Here is a 25069-nt window from a genome sequence, read left to right as displayed (position 1 = left end):
CTTAATAGGGTTTTCTTTAGGGGTGATGAAAATGTTTGGGAATTTGATAGAAAGGATGGCTACACAATTACCAGTGTACCAATTAGGTACGTTCCATTGGGAATGTACTAAATGTCACTGAACTGTACACCTTAAGATGGTTAATTCTGGCCCGATGCAGTGGCTCACACCTATAATCCCAGCACTTTGGAAGCCGAGGCAGGCGGATAACCTGAGGTCGGGAGTTCGAGACCAGCCTGACCAACGTGGAGAAACCCCATCTCTACTAAAAATACAAAATTAGCTGGGCGTGGTGGCAAGCACCGGTAATCCCGGCTACTCAACAGGCTGAGGCAGGAGAATCGCTTGAACCCGGGAGGTGGAGGTTGCAGTGAGTGGAGATCGCGCCATTGCACTCCAGCCTGGGCAACAAGAACAAAACTCCGTCTCAATTAAAAAAAAAAAAAAAAGATGGTTAATTTTATGTTATGTGAATTTTACATCAATAAAAAAACAATAAAAGTGTAACATATATATAAATATATATATATATATAGTTTTTCTGATTACTGAGTTTCTGGTGACCACTGCCCCCTCCCCCCTTAAATTTTGCTGTGGGTGCTGAGTCCTGACCTGCTTCACTCCATCCCCTGCAGGGACCCCAGTGGGAACTTTCTAACACCTGGATCTTTCCCTGCCATTCCTCTGCGGTTCCCCCACGCCTGCAGGGCAAACTGAAGCTCCCAGTGGCTTTCAAGCTGGCTTCTCCAGGCAAATCAAACTCCACCTGGCGTCTGAGAACCCTCTGCCCCACCCAGCTTCCCCACTCTGCTCCGATATCCATCCTCCTCTCCTGGGCTCCATCAACTCTCACTCATCCTTAAGACCCAGCTCAAGGCTGCTTCCTGTTATCGCAAATTGACTATCTTCTCTCCAGCACTACAACCCCAGCCCCAGCTAGGGGTAAAACCACTGACCTAGCCTCCCACCTGGGCCTCCCCTTTCTCTCACTGAGCTGCCTCCTACTTGGGCTTCCCTCTCCCTCTGATGCTGACCCAGGCTCCAACCTGGATCTCCACCTCCCTCCCGCTGACCCAGCCTCCCACCTGGGCCTCCACCTCCCTCCCACAGACCTAGACTCCCACCTGGGCTTCCCACCTTCTTCCCACTGAGCTGCATCCTGCCTTGGGACTCTGCTCTCCCCCTCCGCTCTCTCTCCCTGCCCGCACCGCCCTGAAGGAATTGCCCTAACACTCAAACCTCACTCTCTTGTCATCAATAGACACTGGTGCTTAGAATGAGATATTAGCTTTCTATGACGGAGTGGCTCCAGGCAGGGAGGTTCATCTAGGGGACGCCGCAGCAAAGCCAGAGCTGCCCCTCTCAGACACCCTCCATGCTCTTCATCCTCCTGCTGCCTTCACTGTCTGACCTCCCTCTCTTCTCTCTCTCTTTCTCTCTCTCCCTCTCTCTCTCTCCATACAGCTGCAATCTGGAAGAAATTACTCTTCTAAACAGCCAGACTTCCCCAGTTTCAGGAAATTCCAAGCTGTGCAGGGGAGGGGCCAGGCTGGGGGCGCGCCCTGTCCAGCCCCACCCCCTCTGCCAGTTTCCCCTGCACACTTAGTCCTGGCCTCCTCCCGCCCCCACACTCCGCCCAGAGGGGCCTCAGCTTTTCCACCACTGCTTTCTAGTCCTTTAACTCCTAGAGGCAAACTTTTGGGGGATAAGAAAGGCTGGGAGGGGCCTGTGCCAAAACCCTCTCTGCCTGGGGACTGGGCGGTGATCCCGCTTCTGCCTGGGCTCCTGCCATGGCCCCCGAGAGGGGCTGACACTTTAGCTCCCGGTGCAGGTAAAGGGACCTTATGCCAGGGCTTGCCAGGGGTGGGGCCTGGACTCCTGGGTCTGAGGGAGGAGGGGCTGGGGGCCTGGACTCCTGGGTCTGAGGGAGGAGGGGCTGGGGGTCTGGACTCCTGGGTCTGAGGGAGGAGGGGCTGGGGGTCTGGACTCCTGGGTCTGAGGGAGGAGGGGCTGGGGGTCTGGACTCCTGGGTCTGAGGGAGGAGGGGCTGGGGGTCTGGACTCCTGGGTCTGAGGGAGGAGGGGCTGGGGGCCTGGACTCCTGGGTCTGAGGGAGGAGGGGCTGGGGGTCTGGACTCCTGGGTCTGAGGGAGGAGGGGCTGGGGGTCTGGACTCCTGGGTCTGAGGGAGGAGGGGCTGGGGCCTGGACTCCTGGGTCTGAGGGAGGAGGGGCTGGGCCCTTGGCTTTTGGGTCTGAGGAAGAAGGGGCTGGGGGCCCCTGACTGTCGGGTCTGGGGTGGGATTAAGAAAGCTAAGAGCTAGGACGCCTAGGACCTGAGGGCGAAGGAGGAGGTGGCTCTACGGACCCGGATGCCTGGCTCCTGAATCTCCCTCCGGGTTCCACGTGACACTTTCCTTACCAGGTGAGAACCCGCCCGGAGGAAGAAGGAAGGCGCGGGCCGGGGATTAGGAGACGGAGGCGGACTCGGAGCCAGGGAACCAGGGGTCCGGGCTAGAGCCGGAGTCGTGAGCGCGCGCCTGCCCCGCTCTGGGAGGACCGCGAGGTAAGGCGCGGTGGGGGACAGGGGTCCTGGGTCCCGGTCGGGAGGGAAAAGGGCCGCTGAATTCCCGGCCGCAGCCACGTGGCTGCAGGAAGCGCGCAGTGAAGCCCTCGCCGGGCCGGGGGTCTCCCCATCTGGGGTCCCCCGACCCCGCTGCACCGCAGCTCCCACGGGTCTGAGAACCAGTCGGGCCGGATCTAGAGTGGGTTGTTATTTCCGTCCTGGCGGGGCCGGGACTGAGAGAGGACAGAGGTGAACCAGCTGTGCCCGCCACCCTGCAGCTGGAGCCGTGGCCCTGCCCCAGCAGGAAAGAGAGGGGTGGGCGGAGGCGGGGGGAGAACGCGCGGCCCGGGCCTCCCCGGGCTCCACGGTCGCGCCCCGCTTTCTGCCTGTTCCACGTTGTCACAAACAACAGCCCCTCTGTCCCGAGCCCTGGCAGCGTGAGGGACTTTTTCCGAGCATGACCTCATTGCTTTAAACACAATTCAACCAGAGGGAGGTCAGAGGCTTCTATTTAAGAGGACACCCAGGCTGGCAGAAGTGAAGCGACTTACCCAGGGTCTCAGAGCTAGGGTGCAGAGGTGGCATTCGAAAACGACTTCCAACTCGTTGTTCTGGTCTGGACTGGAGAGGAAAAAAGACAATCAAGGGTGTCAGGAAATCTCTCGCCTTCATATCAAATCAGAACATTATTATTTTTTTTTTCCATGGAGTGGCGTGCCCGTAGTCTCCTGTGGGGAGCTAAGAGTTCGTCTGGATTCCAGATCTGGCGCGCAGCATTTGCTACTGTGTGACCCAGGGCAAGTGACTTAACCTCTCTGTGTCTCAGCCATCGCACATCTGTAAAATGGGGTTGTCCTGAAGATTAAATAAATTAGTTCATTCATGGGGAGGCACTCAGGCTGGTGCCTGGCCCAGGATAAGCACTTGGGAAATAAAATTTCGGCACCCTCAGTGTAGTCTTTCTTTCTTTCTTCCCTTTCTTTCCTTCTTTTTTTCTTTCTTTTTCCTTCCTTCTTTCCTTCCTTCCTTCCTTTCTTTCTCCTTCCTTCCTTTCCTTTCTTTTTCTTTCTCTTTCCTTCCTTCCTTCCTTTTTTCCTTTCTTCCCTCCCTCCCCTCCCTCCTTTCCTTCTCTCTCTCTTTTTTTTCTCTCTCTCTCCTTTTCTTTTCTTTTCTTCTTGAGACAGGGTCTCTTTCTGTTGCCCAGGCTGAAGTGCGGTGGGACGATCATAGCTCACTGCAGCCTCAAACTCCTGGGCTCAAGGGATCTTCCCTTTTCAGCCTCCCAGGTAGCTGGAACTGCAGATGCATGACACAGCACCTGGCTAATTTTTTATTTTTATTTTTGTAGAGAGGTCATCTCACTTTGTTGCCCATTCTGGTCTCAAACTCCTGGGCTCAAGTGATCCTGCTGTCTCAGCCTCCCAAAGAGCTGGCATTGTAGGTGTGAGCCACGGCGCCCAGCCACAAACAAGAGTTCCAACCCCTGTTTTTTGAGGAGTAAACTGAGCTTTAGGTTGAGGAAGCCAGTTTGGGATCGCACAAGAAGGAAATGGCAAAATTTGAGCCCAGATGTGTTTGATGTCAGAAACCAAGACTTTATGTGTGTTGCCAGGTGCTGAAAAGTGGTGGCAACGGATAGGGCAATGGAAGGGGGATGCGAGATGCATGCTGGGAGCTGGGTCTGACCAGAGGCAGGGGCTGAGAGCTGTCCACGAGTCAAGAGGCAGCAGAGAGTGGAGGGAGCCAGCTGTAGACACTGGAGTTCCCTAGAGCTGGCTTTGTGATCTTGGTCAGTCACGTCCTGTCTCGGATCACCCATTTCCTTCTCTGGAACACTGGGAGAATGATCCGAGGTGTGACTCCATTGAGCATATGTTAATTGAACGTTCCCTGTGCGCTGGGCACTGTACCAAGACTTGCAGGGACATATCACTCCACCAATTCTTGCAAAAGGACTGGGAAGTATTCGATTAATATCATGCCATTTTCAAGATAAGGAAATGAGGTCAGACAGGTCAAGTAAGTTGCTCAAAGCCACAGAGCGATCAGCACAGCCAGATTCAAACCTGTGCAATGGACTTTCTGAATTCCACTTTTTCACCTCTGACTCACAGCAGAGCAAGTGCTGAGATCATAGGCTCTGTTAGCAGCTAGAGAGGATTTTTTTTAAAACTGTGGATCCAGAAGATACATTAATGAGCTGAGCTCAACATTTAAAAATAAAAGAGATTACAACAGAAAATATCAGAGTAGGGGCTGGGTGCGGTGGCTCATGCCTTTAATCCCAGCACTTTGGGAGGCTGAGGCGGGCAGATCACGAGATCAGGAGTTCGAGACCAGCCTGGCCAACATGGTGAAAACCCATCTCTACTATAAAATACAAAAATTAGCCAAGCATGGTGGTGTACACCTATAATCCCAGCTACTTGGGAGGCTGAGGCAGGAGAATCACTTGAACCTGGGAGGCGGAGGTTGCAGTGAGCCGAGATCGCGCCATTGCACTCTTGTCTGGGTGACAGAGCAAGACTCCATCAAAAAAGAAAAGAAAGAAGGAAGGAAGGAAGGAGAAAGAAAGAAAAGGAAGGAAGGAAGGAGGGAGGGAGGAAGGAAAGAAAGGAAGGAAGGAAGGAGAAAGAAAGAAAAGAAAGGAAGGAAGGAAGGAGGGAGGGAGGGAGGAAGGAAAGAAAGGAAGGAAGGAAGGAGGAAGGAAGGAAGGAATCAGAGTATCTACCACGTTGTAAGACAAGTATTGGCCGGGCTTACTGGCACACACCTGTAATCTCAGCACTTTGGGAGGCCAAGGCGGGCAGATTGCTTGAGCTCAGGAGTTTGAGACCAGCCTGGGCAACATGGTGAAACCCCATCTCTACAAAAAAAAAAAATACAAAAATAACACTACATGGTAGCATGAGCCTGTAGTCCCAGCTACTCAGGAGTCTGAGGTGGGAGGATCGCTTGAGTCCGGGAGGCGGAGGTTGCAGTGAGCCAAGATCTCACCACCGCACTCCAGCTGGGTGACAGAGTGAGACCCTGTCTCAAAACAAGACAAATCTTGTTTCTTAAAATTTTTGTTTCCATTATGGGGAAGGAGAGAGTGGAGATTGTGTGCTAGGTAATGATAAAAATATATTTATTCATCTAGGTTGAGGTCAGAGAAATTTGATAAATGCTGCAGAGGTAGTAAATCAAAACTGGTTTCCCCATGGAAATCAATGTAAAGAGTGTGTGTGTGTGTGTGTGTGTGTGTGTGTGTGTGTGTGTGTGTGTGTGTGTGTGTGTAGGCCAGTCTTCAGAATCTAGCCATCTACAATTATTTTAAATCCCTTTGGCTTTCATTTCCCTCCATATTATCACCAATACTTCCCAGGGTGCCTGTTACGGTGAAAACAATGTCAGCGGCTTTGTCTTTCTCATAGTGTTCTATCCAACCTAATTTTTGTTCCACAATTATTGTTAGGGAAATATTTTCCCCCCAATGCTAGCATTACCCATTGGTTAGCACTATTACAAGTATAGTTTTCTTTGATCAGACTTTTCTATGTATCCTGAAAGGAAGGTAGTGTTATTTTATTTATCTTACAGATAGAAGAGTAGACAGGGAAATAAAGTAATTTATTCCAGTTCATACAGCTGGCAAAGGGTAGGGCTTCAACTGAAATAGGTTTTTATTATTGCGATAACAGTGACTGTTAAAACAAAAGTACAAGGTCATCAAAGTCCCTCCCAGAAGTTCCATACAAAACACGCAATGACCAGGATATGGGCAGACTCTGTGGCTGCGTTTCTATTTCACATTGAATTTAGGCCGGGCGTGGTGGCTCATGCCTGTATTCCCAACACTTTGGGAGGCCAAGGCAGGCGGATCACCTGAAGTCATGAGTTTGAGTCCAGCCTGGCCAACATAGTGAAACCTCATCTCTACTAAAAATACAAAAATTTGCCGGGCATGGCAGCGCACACCTGTAATTCCAGCCACTCAGGAGGCTGAGGCAGGAGAATCGCTTGAACCCCAGCCTGGGCAACAGAACAAGACTCCATCTCAAAAAAAGAAAAAAAAAAGAATTTGGTGCAGCTATGGGCAATAAAGCACCTAGTTTACAATGCAGATGCTGCCAGCTTCAAATTCATGCAATTCTTCCCATTTTTTTAACATAGGGCTTTTTTTTTTTTTTTTTTTTTTGAGACAGAGTCATACTCTGTCACCCAGGCTGGAATGCAATGGCGTGATCTCAGCTCACTGCAACCTCTGCCTCCCAAGTTCAAGCGATTCTCCTGCCTCAGCCTCTCAAGTAGCTGGGATTACAGGCATGCACCACCACAACCAGCTAATTTTGTATTTTTTTTTTAGTAGAGATGGAGTTTCACCATGTTGGTCAGGCTGGTCTCGAAGTCCTGACCTCAGGTGATCCACCCGCTTCGGCCTCCGAAAGTGCTGGGATTACAGGTGTGAGCCACCATGCCTGGCTAGGGAATTTATATTATTATTATTTTAGAAAACATAAGACATCATATTGTTAGGTTGTAGTCTTTCAAGATCAGGTACAGTTGGCCAGGCATGGTGGCTCATGCCTGTAATCCCAGCACTTTGGGAGGCCGAGGCGGGCAGATCACGAGGTCAGGAGTTCGAGACCAGCCTGACCAACATGGTGAACCCTGTCTCTACTAAAAATACAAAAATTAGCGTCTCAAAAAAAAAAAAAAAAAGATCAGGTACAGTTGCCTCTTGGTAGCAGTGATGGGATTGGTTCTGGGACCCCTATGGATACCCAGATATGCAGATGTTTAAGTCTCTTATATAAATGCCCTAGTATTTGCATATAACCTATGTACATCCTCTCCTACACTTTAAATCATCTCTAGATTACTTATAATGCATAATACAATGTAAATGCTTTGCAAATAATTGTTATATTGTTTGAAACTTGTACTCGTTTTTTATTACTGTATTTTTTCCCCAGTATTTTTTATCAGCAGTTGATTGAATCTGCTGATGTGGAACCCACAGATACCAAGGACTGTAATTCAAATCATAAAATGCACCCTAGGCAAAGCCCACCTGGGCCTCTTCCTCGTGTGCGTGGTGGGCTCTAGGCAGGATCTGCTTTGCTTAATGGACAGAGTCAGCCCTGTCTTCAGAACAGGAGCCTGCGAATTTCCATCTTTGACAAGCTGGAGTTTTGTTTTTCTTTTTATTGGGAGAGGGTTTCACTCCTGTTGCCCAGGCTGGAGTGCAGTGGCCGGTACAGTGACACGATCTCAGCTCCCTGCAACCTCCGCCTCCGGGGTTCAAGCGATTCTCCTACTTTAGCTGGGATTACAGGCATGCGCCACCATGCCCCGCTAATTTTTGCATTTTTTATAGAGATGGGGTTTCGCCATGTTGCTCAGGCTGGTCTCGAACTCCTGGCCTCAAGCGATCCGCCCGCCTCGGCCTCCCAAGGTGCTGGGATTGCAGGAGTGAGCCACCGCACCCGGGCCAACAAGCTGGAGTTTTCTATCAGTCAAGTCTGGGAAGCACTCTGAAGGGTTTGTGAAATATTTACTTGGCCTCTAGGAAGGCTCAAGTATTCGCTCTCAGGAGGATCGGCATAGCGTGGTGTTCATAGGCATTCTGGAGTCAGGTTAGGCAAACCTCGATCCAAATGTGAGCTCAGCAGCTGTGCGCATGGGACCTCCTGGAATCTCATCTTACCCCATCTGTGAAACGGGAGGCTGGGCGCGGTGGCTCACGCCTGTAATCCCAACACTTTGGGAGACTGAGGCGGGTTGATCACCTGAGGTCAGGAGTTCAAGACCAGCCTGGCCAACATTGTGAAACCCCGTCTCTACAAAAATACAAAAATTGGCTGGGTATGGTGGCGGGTGCCTGTAATCCCAGCTACTCGGGAGACTGAGGAGGAAGAATCGCCTGAACCCGGGAGGCGGAGGTTGCGGTGAGCCGGGATGGCGCCATTGAACTCCAGCATGGGCGACAGAGCGAGACTCCGTCTCAAAAACAAAAAACAAAAAAACGGGAACCGTCCCCCATCGTCCTTTGAGCAGTTCGCGTGGCTGCGAGCCCCGGGCTGGGGCCGCGCTGACCCTCCCGTGCCCCTCGCAGATGCCCGTGCTGAAGCAGCTGGGCCCCGCGCAGCCCAAGAAGCGGCCTGATCGCGGCGCCCTGTCCATCTCCGCGCCGCTCGGCGACTTCCGGCACACGCTGCACGTGGGGCGCGGCGGCGACGCCTTCGGGGACACCTCGTTCCTGAGCCGCCACGGCGGCGGGCCGCCCCCCGAGCCCCGGGCGCCTCCCGCGGGGGCCCCGCGCTCCCCGCCGCCGCCCGCCGTCCCGCAGTCCGCAGCGCCCTCTTCTGCCGACCCGCTGCTGTCCTTCCACCTGGATCTGGGGCCCTCCATGCTGGACGCGGTGCTGGGCGTCATGGACGCGGCGCGCCCGGAGGCGGCTGCCGCCAAGCCCGACGCGGAACCCCGCCCCGGGACGCAGCCCCCCCAGGCCCGCTGCCGCCCCAACGCGGACCTCGAGCTGGACGACGTCATCGGCCTCTAGGTTCCCTCATTCCCCGCGCCCTTCCCGCCCGGCACCCTACTTCTGTATACATAAACGGCCAAGGTGTGTGCCCGGGCTCTGACTTTTCACTTTGCACGTGGAAAGGGATGAATGATAGGGTCCTGGCGCCTCTGAGAGCCGGAAGTGTCACCCGGAGGCCTGGTCCGGGTCCGATGATTGCCCTGGGGTGGGGGTGCGGCTCCTTTAAGAGAGCCCGAGGGCGTGGCCAGGCGGTGCCCCTTGCAGAGGAGGCCGCTCCCGCAGTCCCGTTCATCAAATACTGAGCGCCACCGCCGGCCGGACGTGGTCCTGGGACCGGGCCAGACTCAGCCACCGCGGGGCCAGCCGAGGCGGAGCTGTAGAGTGCTGCAGCCCCAGGAGTTCTTCTGGCCCTGAACGCCTCAGGTGGACTCCGACCGGGCGGAGCCGCCGTTTACTCTGGGAGCGGCTGCAGAGGGAAGTGTCTGAGAACACTGTTAGAGCAGTAGGGGCCTGGTCTCCATGGGGGAAGGGTCCGCAGGCATCTTGGTTCTTTAAGGCCCCAGAGGGATGGGGCCGAACATGTAAATGATTTGGACTGAGGGGCCAGGTTCTCGTAAGTTTCCCAGAGGGGCGGGGCCGCAAATGTAAATCACTTGGACTGAGGGCGGGTCCAGGTTCTTTAAAGACGTCCCCTCATGGGCGGGGCACACAGGTATCACCGGGAAAGGGACGGGGCACCACATGTAAATCACCGGGAAAGGGATGGGACACAGGTAAATCACCCGGAAAGGGGCGGGGCACCACATGTAAATCACCTTAAAACGGACAGGGCACACATGTAAATCACTTGGGGAGAGGCACACACGTAAATCACCCGGAAAGAGGCAGCACAAAAGTATCACTGGGAAAGGGCCAGGGCACGCATGTAAATCACCCGGAAAGGGGCGGGACACATGTAAATCACTTGAGAAGGGGAGAGGCACTCGTAAATCACCAGGAAAGGGGCGGGGCATTACATGTAAATTACCCTGAAAGGAGCTGGGAACACATGTAAATCACTTGGGAAGGGGAGAGGCACATGAAAAAAAAAAAATCACCAGGAAAGGGGTGGGGCACCACATGTAAATCACCGGGAGCGGGGCGGGGCACTACATGTAAATCACCTAAAGGTCGAGGCACACGTAATCATCCTGAAAGGGGCGGGGCATTACATGTAAATCACCCAGAAAGAGGCAGCACACATCAATCACCGGGAAAGGGGCGGGGCCAGGCTCCCAAGAGCTCCAGGAGACCGAGACCGCCGCAGCCTTTACGCAGCTTGCTTTCCTGGCGCTGGGGGAGGGCGCAGCCGGGAAGTCCCAGAGCAGCGGTGTCAGGCTCTCCACCAAGGAGGGACTGGGCCAGAGTCCTCGCGAGGGCACGCGGCGTGGTCCCCAGAGCTGGGCCGGAGCGCGGGCCGTTGACGCCACTGTCGGGTGAGGCTCGGTGCATCCAAGGGGAGCCGCCCTCCGTGCGGGGCGACCTGGTCTGCGCGGCGGGCGTGCCAGTTCCCCGCACCCATGGCAGCGGCCAGAGAGCCGGAGTTGCCGCAGGAAGCCCCCGCCACGGAACCCGCGCCCCCGCCGGCCTGCCGCTTCTTCCTGGAAGGCCGCTGCCGCTTCGGCGCCCGCTGCCGCCAGCCCCACCCTGGGGCGCCGGCGCCGCCTGGCCGCGAGGCGCAGCCGGAGGCCGGGGCCAAGAAGCCGCCGCTGCGCACAGCCGCGGACGTCATCCAGCGCATCCGCTGGGACCCGCGCCTCGACCCCGCCGACTTCTCGGTGGGCTACGTCGACCGCTTTCTGGGTGTGCGCGAGGAGCCCTTCAGCGCCTTTTGCTGGGACCCGCCGCTGGCGGCGCTCGGGCCGGGCGTGCTGGCAGTGCCCCAGCACCGCGTGCGCTTCTTCCGCTTCCGTGGCCGCCTTGTGTGGGACCGCGCCTCGCGCACCGACCTCGTCTTTGGCTCTGGCTCGGCGGCGGGACGCGGGCCCACCATCCTGGACGCACCGAACACCGAGGGCGCCCAAGGGGCGGAGGATGCCGAGTGGACACTGGCGGGGACAGGTCAGGAGGCCCAGGCTGCCCCCAAGCGAGGGAGCACAAGGCCTCTCTGCACAGGGCACCAGGAACCAGGAGTGGAGGAACCCGGAGAGCTGGAGGCGGCCCAGGAGAGGGCGCTGGGCACAGCTGCTGATTTGGGAACACTGGCCCCAAGAGGACGCCTCGCCGGAGTGACTGAAGGGGCACTGAAGCCAACAGCAGCCACCAGGACCACATTGCTGGGGGGCCAGGAAGCACAGGCCCTGGGAGTCCCGGGGGGCTCCGCTGAGACGACAGAAGCCGAGTGGGGTCCTGGGGCCTGGCCCGAGGACAAAAGGGCCCGCCTTAGTGTTGCAGCCCCTTGCCAACCCCGCCCCACACATTTTGTGGCCCTCATGGTGACCGAGCCTGGGCTACAAGCAGAAGTGACCAAGGCCCAGGAATACCTGGTCCACGTGGCCCCACACTGCGCCAACTTCCTAGTGCCCTCTCAGAACCTACACCTGACCCTGGCCCTGCTGCGACTGGCAGGAGCTGGGGAGGAGGCTGCTGCCATTGGAGCTCTGAGACGGGCCCTCTTGGCCCCGGGGCTAAATGCACCCCCTCGGCTGAGCTTTAGAAAGCTGGTCCTCCTGGGCCCGCATGTGCTGTGTGCCCCACCCTCTCCCACACTGGAAAGCATGGCACAAGTGCTGAGCCAGAGGCTGGAAGCCGAGGGGCTGAGTACGCTACAGTCTCCAGGGCAGCTGCACCCCCACCTCACCGTGGCCAAGGTGCCCCATGGTTCCCAGGTCCACCTCCCCAAGCTGGAGTTCACCCTCAGCCAGGAAGTGGGGTGCCAGCCCCTGCAGACACTCTGGCTGTGCCGTATAGGGAGGACAGGGGGGCCTTTCCAGCCCGTGGCTGAGATCCCCCTGGAGTGACACCCCCAGACCTCTGGAGGAGACAATGGATGCAAACAGCCCACACAGGAAAGACAAAGCAGGAACGTGCACGCTCTCTCTTTCTCTCTTTAATTTTGGTTTCTCTCAAGCTTCCAAATGGTGCTCAGTGCTCCAAGGAAAGGAAGGAAGGAAGGAAAGGGAGGGGAGAGGAGGGGAAGGGGAGGCAGAGGAGGAACATCTGGAAAAAAAGCAGCCTGACAGTCCAGCTGTTTGCAAACTCATAGCACATCCTCCAGTTACATGGCAGAAGAGGGAGGGAGGGAGGGCCAAAAAGAAAAGGGAGAGGAGGAAGAAAAATAACTTAAATAAACACACACACAAAGAAAAGAGAAGGCAACATGACGTGAGCTGGTGATCCATGAAGGCAGGGAGGGAGGGGAACCATTTTACCTGTGCTGAACCAAGGGAAGAATGCGGAGAGGGAGGGAGGGAAAGGGGAAAAAAAAATCAGAAGAAACATTGGGGGCAGAGGGAGGAGGGGACACGGAGACAACTTTATACAACTTGAGACGAGGCGGCCCGGCCGGCGTGTCCTCAGTGCGGTGTGGCGGCGGAGGATCTGGTGCTGGTGGTGCTGGCACTTCAGGGTGGGGGGCCGAGGACGGGCACAGTCTCTAAGCAGCTCCCCTCACCCCAAACACGGAGGCCCCAAGGGGCTGGGAACAAGAGTCTGTGGCGAAGCAGGTGAGGCAGCGGGCGGTGGGCGGGCTTGCTGGGTGCCCCCGCCGCAGGCGGGCACGGGCTGGACGGCCTGTCTTCTTTCCACTGGCCCCCCCGGCATGGGATGGGCCAGGGCGCCGGGTCGGGTACCGGAGTGCAAGCTCGAAAGAGAGAGAGAGAAAACACTGAGACAGCATTAGTGGAGTGAAAGGCGGACACAGATGAGCCTGCAGACCATGCCCCCAACCCTCCGCTGCCCATCCCCTCCTCCCCAATCCCATCCCTCTGAGGCAAAAAATAAAAACGTAGAAAAATCTCTGTACAGACTCCCCGGTGGGAAAACGGGGGCAGGGATGGTGGCTCTTCCTGGAGCGCACTCCCCACAAATAAATTTACAACCCAAGTCCACGGCTCAAAAACAGAATCCGCAAAGGCAGCGCTGGGGGCTGCAGCCCCTGCCCCCGCCCCTCCTCGCTGGGTGCTCAGAAGGCTGACAGCTGCGCCAGGCTGAGGCGGCAGTCGATGCTGGAGTTGTCCGGGCCCGTGTAGGCCAGGCCCAGGGGCTCTAGGAAGGCCCGGCAGGCGGCCTCGCCCTCGAAGGCCAGCTCGGCCTGCAGGTAGGAGACTGGCAGCGCAGGGCGGAAGCTATGGAGACAAGAGGAGAAGGTGATGAGGCGGGCGGGCAGGAGGGCAGGGGAGGGCCCCACGAGCGGGGAGGCCCCCCCATTCGGGTACCCACAGGATTTCCTCAGCACAGTACCTGCTGGCTTCCCCACCCGCCTCCCAGCCTCCCCACCTCAGGGGCTCGGGGGGGCCCGGGGTGGGGTTAGTGGCCCCAGTCCCCAGCTGTGCCCCCCCTCACCCTCACTTACCTGTGCAGGGGGCCAGGGAGGAGAGGGGACAGGCAGGGAAGGGCCCAGCGGGCTCCTCCACTGGCTGAGGGGCAGGGGCCAGATGGAGGGAGCAGCACGCGGCAGGGGATGGGGATGGCAGGGCTGCCAGGGCCACCGTGGGGACCCAGCCCTCGCTGCTTCCCCTGCCCTGCATTACAGTGTCTTTGGGAAGCCAGGCACAGGGGTGCCAGCTAGCACTCACCACTACACACTGAAAGCAGTCACTTCCGGCTGCTGCTAAAAGACACTACTGACTGAGCATCTAGCACGAGCCAGGTCCTCAGAGCTCCCTGAACCCTCTTCCACAGGGCGCAGCCCTACCCTTTCCACACACACAGGAACCCAGGCACCGAGTGAGGGGCACTAAGTCCTAGAACCCGCTTCTGCTCCAAAGCCAGAGCTTTCATGGAGGCCCTGGGATCAGAGCCCACACCATCTCCCAGTCTCAGCTGGCAGGGCAGGGTCAGCCTCCTTGGGGGGAAGGTGCTGACACAATGAGGTCAATGACAGACTAGTGCCCCACTCACGAGGGGCACTCATGGCTATGTTCCCAACCAAGGCCAATTAGGTATCAATTAACAAGGACACTCGCCCAACCACACACCCCTGTGTAGCACAGAAGCCTGAGAGCCGCCATTCATGGGGCCCATCATGGCAGCAGACTAAGCAGCCTCCTGCCTCCCCTTCCTTCTAACTTCCCAAGCCGGTCATGGAGCTCTGTGCACGGCACCCCACATCCTCATCTGCTCCTGTGACTCCTACCCTGGCTCAGCCTCTCCCTGAAGTTGGCTTGACCCACACTAGATTCCAGAATGAGTCTCCTAACCTCCAGGCTGACGATCCCTCCCCTAGCTCCAAACTATGCTGTGACTATGACCTCACACAGAGGGCCACCTGGCCAGGCTCTCAAGGCCTCCATGCTGTGACTACGACCTCACGTGGAGGGCCACCTGGCCAGGCTCTCAAGGCCTCCATGCTGTGACCATGACCTCACGTGGAGGGCCACCTGGCCAAGCTCTCAAGGCCTCCATGCTGTGACTATGACCTCACGTGGAGGGCCACCTGGCCAGGCTCTCAAGGCCCCCATGCTGTGACCATGACCTCACGTGGAGGGCCACCTGGCCAGGCTCTCAAGGCCCCCATGCTGTGACCATGACCTCACGTGGAGGGCCACCTGGCCAGGCACTCAAGGCCCCCATGCTGTGACTATGACCTCACGTGGACAGCCACCTGGCCAGGCTCTCAAGGCCTCTTCAGTCTACCGGTCAACCTCTTCGACCAGAATTTCTCCACCTTGACAAGACTGAGCTCTGAGGCCCAATGGCAGTGGCAGAGCAGCATCCCTGGCCTCCACTCACTAGATGCCAAGAGCATCCCCTTGCTGTGACAACCAAAAACCTCTCTTGACATTGCCCAACGTCGCCTGGGCACCTCAATCACCAGACAGAACCATGCGTCTAAACATGAGTCAAGCAACTCAACCCCACCCACAGCAAGCCAGGCACAATGTCTAGTGAACGAAGGACACTGCAGGGGCATGGCCTGACCAGGGGCCTCTGGCACCGTGCCCAGTGTGGCCTCAACACAGGTGTCTCCCTAAGCGTTTCTGGTGCTCTCAAAGGAGCTGAGTGGGACTGGGCCTTGTCCTGTTGGACCAGAGGCTGTCTAGAGCGACAAGCTGAGAAAGCAGAGACCTCAGGGTTCTGAGGAAGCCCAGGGCAAGGAGTGAACTAGGGGGTCCAGGCAGGAGAGAACAGGAGGAAGAGACACACAGATGGGGTGGAGAAGAGGCCCCAGAGGCAGTGAGCTGGGAACAGTGGGGAGAGGGAGAGGAGTGACCCGGAACACAGAGGTGACCAACAAGGAGAGCAAGAGGAACTGGAGAGGGGAGGGCTGAATGGAGAAAGATGATGGGGAAGCAAGGACCAGGACAAGGGTTGGGGGCTGGGGGAGGCCTGCGGCCAGGAGCTGGTCTGAGGGGCGGTGCAAGGCGGAAGGATGGGAAGAGCAAAGGCAGAAAGGGAGCTTGGCACCACATACGTTTTGATCATGGCCTTGAGGGCGACCTTGCGCTCCCGATCTGCAAACTTGTCCACGAGGTAGCCAGACATGCAGGGTGCATGGCAGTAGAGCCGGAAAAAGCGGTGGTAGTTGCCCAGGGCCCAGGCTGTCCTTAATGCCAAGGCGTGGGCCACGCAAGGATCTGCCTTCAGTTCTCGTGTGAGGTATGCCAGCTCCGTGGTGATGTCTAGCACCAAGACAAAGAGGGTGAAGTCAGCCGGGCTCAACCCTGGGTACCATGGCCTCTGTCGTGGGGACTGGGCCTCACCTCCCGAGTTCTTGGTGAAGATGTAGTAGAGGATTCGGTAGGCAGTAAACTCGCCCACATTGCCAGGCAAGTTCTCGGCGTACAGCGACTTGAGCTGCGTCTGGCACTGGTTAAACTCTTCATGGTCACCCTGGAAGGCAGAGGCACGGAGGGAGGAGAGCAGAGTGAGGGTGCTGAGGGCAGAACGGCAGCAGGAAAGGGGCTGGGGAGGCCCACAGAGGCCAGCTCACCTTCTCCAAGGCGATCCGGGCATGGGTCTCGTACACCTCCACCGTGAACTCGGTGCGGATGCCCTGCACCTGCGGCAGCGGGGCGAGAACAAGAGTCACAAGGAGCGGGAGGCAGGACTGGCTGAGGCCAGGCCCCTCCCAGCGTGAGCCTCACCGTCAGATCCTGCCGGATCGACTTCATCTGCTCGCAGGCAAACGCGTAGTCCTGCTTCTCTTTCCAGTGGCACTTGACCATGCACAGCGACTTTTTCAAAACCTGAAAAAGGGAACTGAATTCACACTCGGAGTACAACTCAGGTAGCGTGGCCAACGGCTTCCACTTATTTGGTGGGAGAGTTGCAACATTAAAAAAAAAAAAAAAAAGGCCAGGCGCAGTGGCTCACGCCTGTAATCCCAGCACTTTGGGAGGCCGAGGCGTGTGGATCATCTGAGGTCAGGAGTTTGAGACCAACCTGGCCAACATGGTGAAACCCCGTCTCTACTAAAAATACAAAAATCAGCCAGGCGTAGTGGCAGACGCCTGTAATCCCAGCCACTAGGGAGGCTGACGCAGGAGAATCGCTGGAAGCCGGGGAGCGGAGGCTGCGGTGAGCCAAGATCACGCCATTGCACTCCAGCTTGGGCGACAGAGCCAGACTCTCTCCCAAAAAAAGAGAAAAAAACCCCACAAGACATGGGTTAAGAGTGGCCACCTCCACACCCATTTCCCTATAAGCACATGGCTGTTCACAGGTTCTGCAGCAGAACAGTGACTACGCCAAACACTGGAAGCACAGCCCCCCACGCCCCACAGCCCACGGGCCTGGGAGAAGGCTTTATGCTCCGTGTCACCTAAGCCAGGAACCACGGCCCAGAGGTCAAGCGATTCGCCGGCCAAGCTGCACACCCACCACGCGGGGCTCCAGGGCAGCAGAGTGCCTTTGCGCTCCTCTCAGAACGCCGACCAGCTGAGGCGTATCTGGCCGAGCTTCCCCTGCCATACCAGAGCCCCCGTGTGGCCTCTGCCACCCTCCCTGGGTTGGCTCTCCAAGTCCTGAGCCAGCACAGCGTCACAGAGCAGAACTGCCCTGCTGGGCACTTACTGCCACAGGGCGCACGGTGGACGGGTCGGGGGCACAGGTGAGGCGCAGGTAGTGCTTGGTGATGTCAGGGCAGGTGCCCACGATCTGCAGCTCCTGCCAGTCAGGGTCAGCCCCACTGCTCTCCAGGCTGCTCATCTGCAGCACCAGGGGCTCGAGGCGCAGGCGGCGGGAGTGTCCGTGCTGGAAGCGGGCTGCCCGCTTCTGCTTCTTCAGCTCTCGCTCCGGGTCCTCACACTCCAGCGCCGCCATCTTCTTTCGACTGCGCTTGGTGGGCGCCAGATCGTGCCTAGGAAGGGAGGAGGGGCAGTGAGCGCGACAGGCGTCTCCAGCCACCCTCCAGCCCTGCCTCTTTGGCAGCTGGCTGTCCACCTGTCCGGCCCTTTTCCTCCTTCTCCCATGGGCCCCCAGTACCCTCCTCCACCCTGGCCTGTGTGTCAAGCCCTCACACAGTCTCACCTCTTCCCACGCTGCGCCCTGCCTCGGCCCCGATCCATATGGGCCCCTCGACCGCCCCGGCCCTTAGGGGGCGGGTTCCTGCGGCCCACAGGGTGACACTCATTCCCTGAGTAGGAGCTGTCGGAGTCTGAGTGGGAGTCACTGCAGGAAGAAGCAGGAGGGTCAGGCCTGAAACGCCTCTCCCCTCCCTCACACACCCCCCCAGCCGGGAGCCTCAGTACCTTCTGCGGAAGTGGCGCGTCGGGGACCTGGAGGAGGAGCGGGAGCGGGAGTCTGTGCTGGAAGAAGAGCTGTTGTCCTTCATGAAGACGTTGCGGTTGCCAAACTTGGTGAAGCTGTTGCCCCGGGCTCGACCGGCACCCCCAGCCCCGGGCGTCCCTCGCTGGGACGGGGCACCCCCGCCCCTTGTTGCCGAGCCTGCCCCTCTAGGAGGGTGAAGGCTGCTAGCGGCCTCCCACCGCTTCTTCTTAGGGCTCTCAGCCACAGGCTCCCGGGTCAGCCTGAGAATACAGCAGGGCAGGGCGTCACCAACCCCGCCAGACACTGGCAGGACAGCCACCACCACCTCCCTCAATGTACCGACCCACCTCCGAAAGGAAAGGCACTTACCCCAGGCGGCTCAGCTATTATAGTGCAGAAATGAGACGCAAACCCAGGTTTTCCGTCTCCAGAGGGTGCGCTTAACCACTGAGCAATGCACACCTCTCCAGCATCCATGGTCCCCACCCCACCCCACCGGCCTCCCTCCAACCAGGACTTCATTCCCCCAGGATCCAACTTTCCGGTTCATTTCTCTTTGGAGCTCCTGGTACCTGGGACCCGCAACTCTCCTACCTCCATACCCAGCCCATGCCTCTCACAGCACCACCCTCCCACCTATGTCCCCCACCCAGACTAACCCCGGCAAGGGCTCCCGGCTCCAGTCAATGGTATAGGCCGAGCCGTCCTGCAGCCGCGCCTGCAGCACCTCCTTGAGCAGCTTTTCCGTGCGGTCCTTGTCCTCCTCCGACTCACAGGCGGTGAAGCAGCGCTCCACATACTCTTTCATGTCCTGGGGCCAGTCATCGGGTTTCCCAGACAGGTTCCCCCGGGCAGAGGATCCGCTGCGGGAGGACAGATGAGGGGCTCAGTTGGAGAGGATCCCAAACTCAAAAGACCATCCCCACCACCACTCTGAGCTGACACAGCGGGACACAGTCCCCAAGTTTTCCTTCTGTCTCCTTCAGTGCTCACAGCAACCCCCAAGAGAGGGTCCTTCTGCCCTTTTCAGAGGCGCACACTGAGGCTCAGGGTGGGCAGCTGGCCAGTGGGACTGGACCATAGACGCTGAGTGCAGAGTGTGGGGCTGCGACAGGGCAAGGGGGCAGACGTCACCTGTGGTTCTGAGCTTTCTCAGGGTTGGGCTGGGGGCCAAAACCGCTGTGCTGGCCCTCTGTGTTGGAGCCAAAGCTCTGGGTGGTAACAGCAAAGGGTCGCTTCTGGATGTTGAACTTGAGACCTCCAGTCCCAGGGGCTGCTGTGAGGGCAGCGAAAGCTATGGTTAGGCCCTTCCCCAGCACATCCAGGGGTCCCCAGGGGACGGGAGGAAGTGGAAATGCAGGGAGGAGCGGTCAGGTTCTAGAGGAGGGCTCCAGCACACATGTGCCTGGTCCAGAGCAGCCCCACCCCCAGCCTGGTGATCACAACACCCAGAAACAAGGAGCAGCACACACCATGGGCCTCACACCCAGGAGCTCTGTGAGGGCCCAACCGCTCGGACCTCCACGTAGCTCTGCCAACTTACGCTTCATGCGGTTCCACAGCTGTTGGCCCTTCTTGGGCTTGGCAGGTTCGGTGTAGGTGTGTGGCCCATAGGCCTGGCCCGTGGCGGGCCCCGCCTGGCTGTGCTGTGTGGCTGGAGCTGTCCCAGGCTGAGGGCCACTGTTCAGCGTGTGAGCCCCATGTGGGGGATTTGAGGGCTGAGGGGGCTGAGCCGACGGCAGCTGCTGAGGGGGAGCCTGGTAGGACATGCTCTCATCCATGCCGGGGACTGGGGGCTGCAGAAGGAAGCAGGCGCTGAGCACGGGAGGCAGATTCTGGGGCTGGCGAGTGGCACTCAGCCCTCACTGTGAGGACGTGGTGGTCACAGCACTCAGCACTCAACCCTCCCGTGACCTTCCCAAATGTGCTCATCCGAGTCCTCAGTAACTCTGTGAGGTTAACATTTGTTAACAGCTCTTTTCACAGCTGACAAGGCTCCAGCTCAGAGACTAAGCAACTTCCCAGGGCCCTAAGCTATGAAGCGGCAGCCGGCAGCGTTTCAATGCTGGAGTAACAGCCACCGACAACACACCCGCCCCAGCGCTACCATCTGAGCACAAGACACCCGTGAGCACACACACTCACGGAGCCCGAGGATGAAGCTACCATCCTTCCCGCTTTCGAGAGCTGACTGAGATGCATAATTACACCAGGGGTGGGACAGCTGGGATTCAAACCCAGGTCTACCTGCCTCCTGTGCACCAGCCCGGCCATTCCTCCAAGCTGCACCTTCAATGCAAAACCCAGCCCGTGTGTGCACGCCTGTGGGTGACCATGCTAGGGAAAAAGATGAGATGTCTTTCAACATCTCGGCCCTGGCCTTGGCTCAGCCTTAAACCCACCCCAGGTTCAAACACTATGCTCTGTCCTCCTCATTTTCAGATCAGGAGTTGCTTGGAAGGAAAAAAGCAGCTTAAGGAGTACAAGCCATTCCTCATTGACAGCTCATTCAAAAATCTACGCTTCCTCTGCTTGAGCAGGGTATGGGAGCTGGGCTAGGATGTTACCTGGTTCAGAGTCCCTTGGTGTTGGGGTGCGGATGGCTGCTGGGGTGTGGCTGAGCCATAGGAGCCGGCCATCCCATACTGGGAAGGGGAGCCGTAGCTCTGGTACATGCTCTGCAAAGGTGCAGGGAGGGAGGGTTTAGTGGGAGGCCTACCCTTTCCGCTTCCCCAGCCTGCTCAGGAACTACACCAGCCATGACCCTCTACCAATCCCTCACCCCTTTCTCTCTCCACTATATTAATGCACCACATCCTCTCATATATTAGGAAAAGAAAAACCTCTATCAATCCCACATCTCACTTAGCTAGTTCTCGGAAGAATATAATCAACGATACTGAGTGCCAACTCTTCTAAGCACTATGACAGAACAAAAGGAAAACCCATGCTGTAATGAAGCTTGTGCTGGAATTACATGTCCGGCTGGAGACATCAACATGTAATACATCCAGCAATAAGGATCATGAAACAGTAAGATGGCAAAGAAAGGGAGAGGGACAGGCTGCGAGGCAGGAATGCTACTTTCAATCAGTGCATCAGGTAGAGGCTCTCTGAAGGCGGCATCTGAGCAGAGACCTCCAAGAGGCGGCAACACAGGGAGCACTGCAGCCAGGGCAAAGTGATAGCGGGCCTGGCGGGTGCGGGCATCAAGGAGGTCTCTGCTTCGATGGCCACGGCAGAATGAGCAGGAGGAGAGAAGGGACCAGAACCGGGTATGTAGGACCTTGTGGCTCATGGCGGGGACCTAGGAATTTACCTCCTGGGCAAGTTAGAGGGTTTCTGAGCAGTTATCACTGCGATCTCCAGTCCATCCACCACCCGGCCCCATCCCGGCAGACTCCACTTCACCTCGCCCCACCCCAGCAGATTCCACCTCACCCCGCCCCGCCCCGCCGGCTGGGCACTCACCATGGGATAGTAGTAGCTGTAGGGGTAGGCATAGTTGTACTGCTGGTACCACTGGTAGTACTGCTGCTGCTGCAAAGCTGAGGCTTCTGCCTGGGACACGTACTGTGGAAGTAGAGAGGCACATGTGCCGTCAGCAGCCCAAATCCACAGGCACACGGCCTGTTTACTGGCGGCCAATTGCCAAGGGATGAAACTGGGTCCATGTATCTGCAAAGTGAGCCACTGTCTCTACCATGAGACTCACGCACGTTAGAGACCAGGGGCATGGGCATGGCCTCCCTCTTCAGAACCACATCACGCCCTAATTTCCTCAAGGAAACAGAACTTTTTCCCGTTCAGATTTAGATACCCTGGAACGTCTTTTTATGTTTCCCCTCAGAGCACCCCGTCTGAGTGATACAACAGGACGCCAGACTGTGTCCCTCCCACAACCTCTGGCTCAGGGTACCCCAGCCCCATAAGGCCTTCTCACCTGTGCACTGGCCACAGGCCCATTGCTGCTGGACTTGGCAGAGCTGCCAGCAGCTCCTGACTTGCTGATGCTGGCCAGGGCCTGGCGGGCCTTCTCCCACTCCGGGTTCTCGTGCATCGGCGTCTCCATGCCATTCTCTCGGCCTGCCCCAGCCACCATGCTGTACTGAGAAGACCTGCAGAGAGAGAGGACATCAAGTCACACCTGTTCTCCCCACTGTACACAGGTGGGCAAGTTGGGAGGCAAATTCCAGCCCCTGGATCCCATATCTAACTGTTACTACCAGTCTAAGTCTAAGTTTTCTAATCTGTACTATGCTGATAAAGGGTTTCTGCTTCAGAGTCTGCTGGGAGGGATAAATGAGATCACCTACTTAAGGTACTTATCCCAGAGCCTGGCACACAGCAGTTGTTAAAACCAAACAAACAAAACAATTAACAGAACCCACAGAACTGAACACAGGCCCTGGCACCTCCTAGGGCTATGTCTTTCATGAATCAATGAATTCTGTCTGACATCACCCCAGTCGGCAGGTTATCACACTATTTTGAGAAAAAATAAGGAATCAGCAGAAAAACAAATAAATGACTGTGTATTGAGTGTTGGGAAGCTGCCTCCTAATTACACTTGCTTGAATGAATCATCACAATTCTGCAAAGCAAGCGCTGTACTGTGAAAAACGAAAGCTCAGAGAGGTGAAGGCTTGCCCCTCTCCACACCACAACCAAATGCTTCCCTCTGTGTTTGCCTCACCACCACCCCCACCCACAGGGATTGTGGCATCACTTCCTCTAAGGCCACGGGAGGTCCCACCCCAGAGGACAGCACTGGGTCTTGCTTCCTCTTTCCCTCCCGACTGGCCTCCGTCCCTCTCGCCTCACTAACCAATCTGTGCTACGTTGATCACCCACGTTGGCCGCCATCTGGACCTTGGGGTATAAGGGGTGGACCTCGGGAGCCAGACTGCTTTTTCACTGTCTATGAGAAAAAGAATGAGTTAGGGAGACTTAAGGGGGGAGCTAAAAACACGTCACAAAGTGGGGAAGAAAAGTAGACGGACTCAAGAGAAGCCGGGCAGAAAAGGGGAAGCTGACTGAAAAGCCACTGGGGTCAAAGATCTGAAGAGTTCTGGGTGTGGACTAGAAAGGCTGGAGTGAGGGGAAGCCCCTGGCCCCTTTGTAGAGCTGCAGGTGGAAAACGAAGGATTTGGAAACAGGGAAGCCAGAGCAGACTTCCCAAAGGGAAGGAGAAGGGTCTGAAACCCATGTGAGCAAAGAGAGGGTGTGATGAAAGGTCCAGAGGGTAGGGGTGCCTCCATCAAGGGGAAAAAGTCTAAAAAAAATTCTAGGGGCCAGCCGCGGTGGCTCACGCCTGTAATCCCAGCACTTTGAGAGGCCAAGGCGGGCAGGTCACCTGAGGTCGGGAGTTCGAGACCAGCCTAACCAACATGGAGTAACCACGTCTCTACTAAAAATACAAAATTAGCTGGGCATGGTGGCATATGCCTGTAATCCCAGCTACTAGGGAGGCCGAGGCAGGAGAATCGCTTGAACACGGGAGGCAGAGGGCGGTGAGCTGAGACTGCGCCATTGCTCTCCAGCCTGGGCAACAAGAACGAAACTCTGTCTCAAAAAAAAAAGCTAGGGAATACGGGTTGTGAAAGGAACCTGAACCAAGAGAATGGATGCTATAATCAGAAGAGTCTGAGGGAACCCTTAAGGCTGAGAGGGTGGAAAGGTTTCCGAGAACTCTGTGAAAAGGGAGGCCTTTCAGGGAGCATCGAGGGGGCTGGAAGAATATTGGAGAAGAGAAGAAAATTTTGAGAGGAAAAGGGGATTTTCCGGAAGTTAACCGTAGAAGCAAGTGGTCGTTGAGCTTTCCTGAGAATGCCAACGTGAACCCCAACGTGAAGAAATGGGTTCTTAGCACTGACAGACTGATTTCAAAAAGGTCTCCGAAGGGCAGTAAAGAGACCTACGTGGGAGTCCTCAGTGGGACTACCCCTACCTGCTTCCTTCCACGGGAGGTTCCCGGAAGCCGGGGTAGGGCTGGGAAAGAAAAGGGATCACCTTGGTTGGGTGTCTGGACATAAAGCTTTGGGAATGCCAAAGAAGACCCAAAACATGTTCAACGAATTAAGAGTGGGGTACAGAGAGAACTGGAAGAAACGCGGAGTGTCTCCGGAGCAAGGATTCAGGAGCCTAAACTCCCGAGAGGGAGTAACTGATAAGTAGGATAATTCATCCCGCAGGAAAACCGGATTTCTCACGAGTTGACGGGATAGGAACGGGAGTCTGGAGCTGGGGAAAAGCCCTAGAAACGCTAGAAACGCAAAGGCTTAACTTAAACAGGACACAGGGCGTGGGTGGAGACGAGGGATCGTGGCGGGGACACAGGAAGAGGAGCCCCAGGGCAGAAGGGAGATTAGAGGTAAGGTCAGCAGTTGGGGGCTGGACAGAGGACTCCCGGACGGGTCTCAAGAACAGAGACAGGCATCAGACGCGAGGCCTGAGGTCCCGGGAGCACCTGGCCGTCCCGCAGGCTGGGCGAAGGCAAAGGAGGACGCCGGGTGGAGGAGGCCGCCCGGATCCCCACGACTAGCCACGGAGCCACTGCCCAGGCCGCGCCTGCGCACCACGCCCCAGAAAGACGCGCAGGAGCCGCCCGTCGCCCGGGGCAACACCCGGTCAACGGCGAGTGAGGGGCGCCCCGCGGCCCCCAGAACTCCAAGGGAGAGGAACGGAAAGTAGAAGACGACGGCGCACGCGCGCTAGTGCCCGAACGCGCGGCCCCAGGCCCGGTGCGCAGGCGCAGTGGCTGCCCCTGCGCCGCCACACCCTGTCGACGCTCGCGCGCGGCGTCTGCTGCTGCGACGGCCGAGAAGGCCTCGGGGCTCACGGGGTGCAACACCAAAAGGAGATGCTATCCCCGCCCGCCTGCTCGCCCGCCGCTCCCCTTACCAACCAGGACCCTTCACTGCAGGGACACGCCAACAACCACCCAGGCGATCAGGAACACGGAAACGACACCGCTGTGCCACCCGGCTGGCTCTGGTCTTCTTTGGCTTCGTCGTCCTGACCGCGGCGTCCTGACGTCACGCGGCGGCTTTGCACCGCCTCCCTCG

The 25069-nt window shown here is 57.3% G+C and overlaps 3 protein-coding genes across 11 annotated transcripts; 2 read left to right on the top strand and 1 right to left on the bottom strand.

Annotated features, from left to right (window-relative positions):
- The first annotated feature begins 1335 nt into the window (after positions 1-1335).
- Positions 1336-9185, top strand: CDC42EP5 (CDC42 effector protein 5). Its single transcript, XM_031003961.3, has 3 exons — positions 1336-1831; positions 2423-2563; positions 8664-9185. The coding sequence occupies exon 3, from the start codon at positions 8664-8666 to the stop codon at positions 9108-9110; it is 447 nt and encodes a 148-aa protein (XP_030859821.2). The 5' UTR covers positions 1336-1831; positions 2423-2563; the 3' UTR covers positions 9111-9185.
- A 1189-nt stretch (positions 9186-10374) lies between these two features.
- LENG9 (leukocyte receptor cluster member 9) lies at positions 10375-12454 on the top strand. The gene has a single exon (XM_031003960.3). It carries the CDS (start codon positions 10652-10654, stop codon positions 12089-12091), a length of 1440 nt encoding a protein of 479 aa, XP_030859820.2. The 5' UTR covers positions 10375-10651; the 3' UTR covers positions 12092-12454.
- On the bottom strand, positions 12165-25037 carry LENG8 (leukocyte receptor cluster member 8). 9 transcript variants are annotated; one of them, XM_055370481.2, is made up of 16 exons: positions 24910-25037; positions 22831-22923; positions 21946-22120; positions 21474-21575; positions 20570-20680; positions 19546-19798; positions 19137-19278; positions 18662-18865; positions 17984-18262; positions 17763-17903; positions 17307-17592; positions 16379-16480; positions 16225-16293; positions 15995-16124; positions 15706-15913; positions 12165-13417 (listed from the first exon to the last, which is right to left on the bottom strand). In XM_055370481.2, exons 2-16 carry the CDS (start codon positions 22866-22868, stop codon positions 13255-13257), a joined length of 2403 nt encoding a protein of 800 aa, XP_055226456.1. In that variant the 5' UTR covers positions 22869-22923; positions 24910-25037; the 3' UTR covers positions 12165-13254. The 9 variants fall into 9 exon arrangements, with proteins under 9 accessions (XP_055226456.1, XP_055226459.1, XP_030859819.1 ...); XM_055370484.2 differs by having other exon boundaries at positions 19137-19275; XM_031003959.3 differs by having other exon boundaries at positions 24906-25020.
- Between the last annotated feature and the right edge of the window lie 32 nt (positions 25038-25069).

The sequence above is a fragment of the Gorilla gorilla genome, chromosome 20 (genome assembly GCF_029281585.2).
Source record: "Gorilla gorilla gorilla isolate KB3781 chromosome 20, NHGRI_mGorGor1-v2.1_pri, whole genome shotgun sequence".
Lineage (NCBI taxonomy): Eukaryota > Metazoa > Chordata > Mammalia > Primates > Hominidae > Gorilla > Gorilla gorilla.
This window is presented reverse-complemented; position numbering and strand designations above follow the sequence as displayed.

Excerpts from the sequence above, each read along its gene's own strand:
- LENG9 (XM_031003960.3), top strand. The coding sequence starts at position 10,652 with ATGGCAGCGGCCAGAGAGCCGGAGTTGCCGCAGGAAGCCCCCGCCACG.
- LENG8 (XM_063701638.1), bottom strand. The coding sequence starts at position 22,868 with ATGGCGGCCAACGTGGGTGATCAACGTAGCACAGATTG. Across the intron at positions 19,799-20,569 it reads ACCAAGGGACTCTGAACCAG|CCCCCAGTCCCCGGCATGGA; the intron begins GTAACATCCTAG and ends TTCCTTCTGCAG. Across the intron at positions 16,294-16,378 it reads CGATCCGGCAGGATCTGACG|GTGCAGGGCATCCGCACCGA; the intron begins GTGAGGCTCACG and ends CCGCTGCCGCAG.
- CDC42EP5 (XM_031003961.3), top strand. The coding sequence starts at position 8,664 with ATGCCCGTGCTGAAGCAGCTGGGCCCCGCGCAGCCCAAGAAGCGGCCT.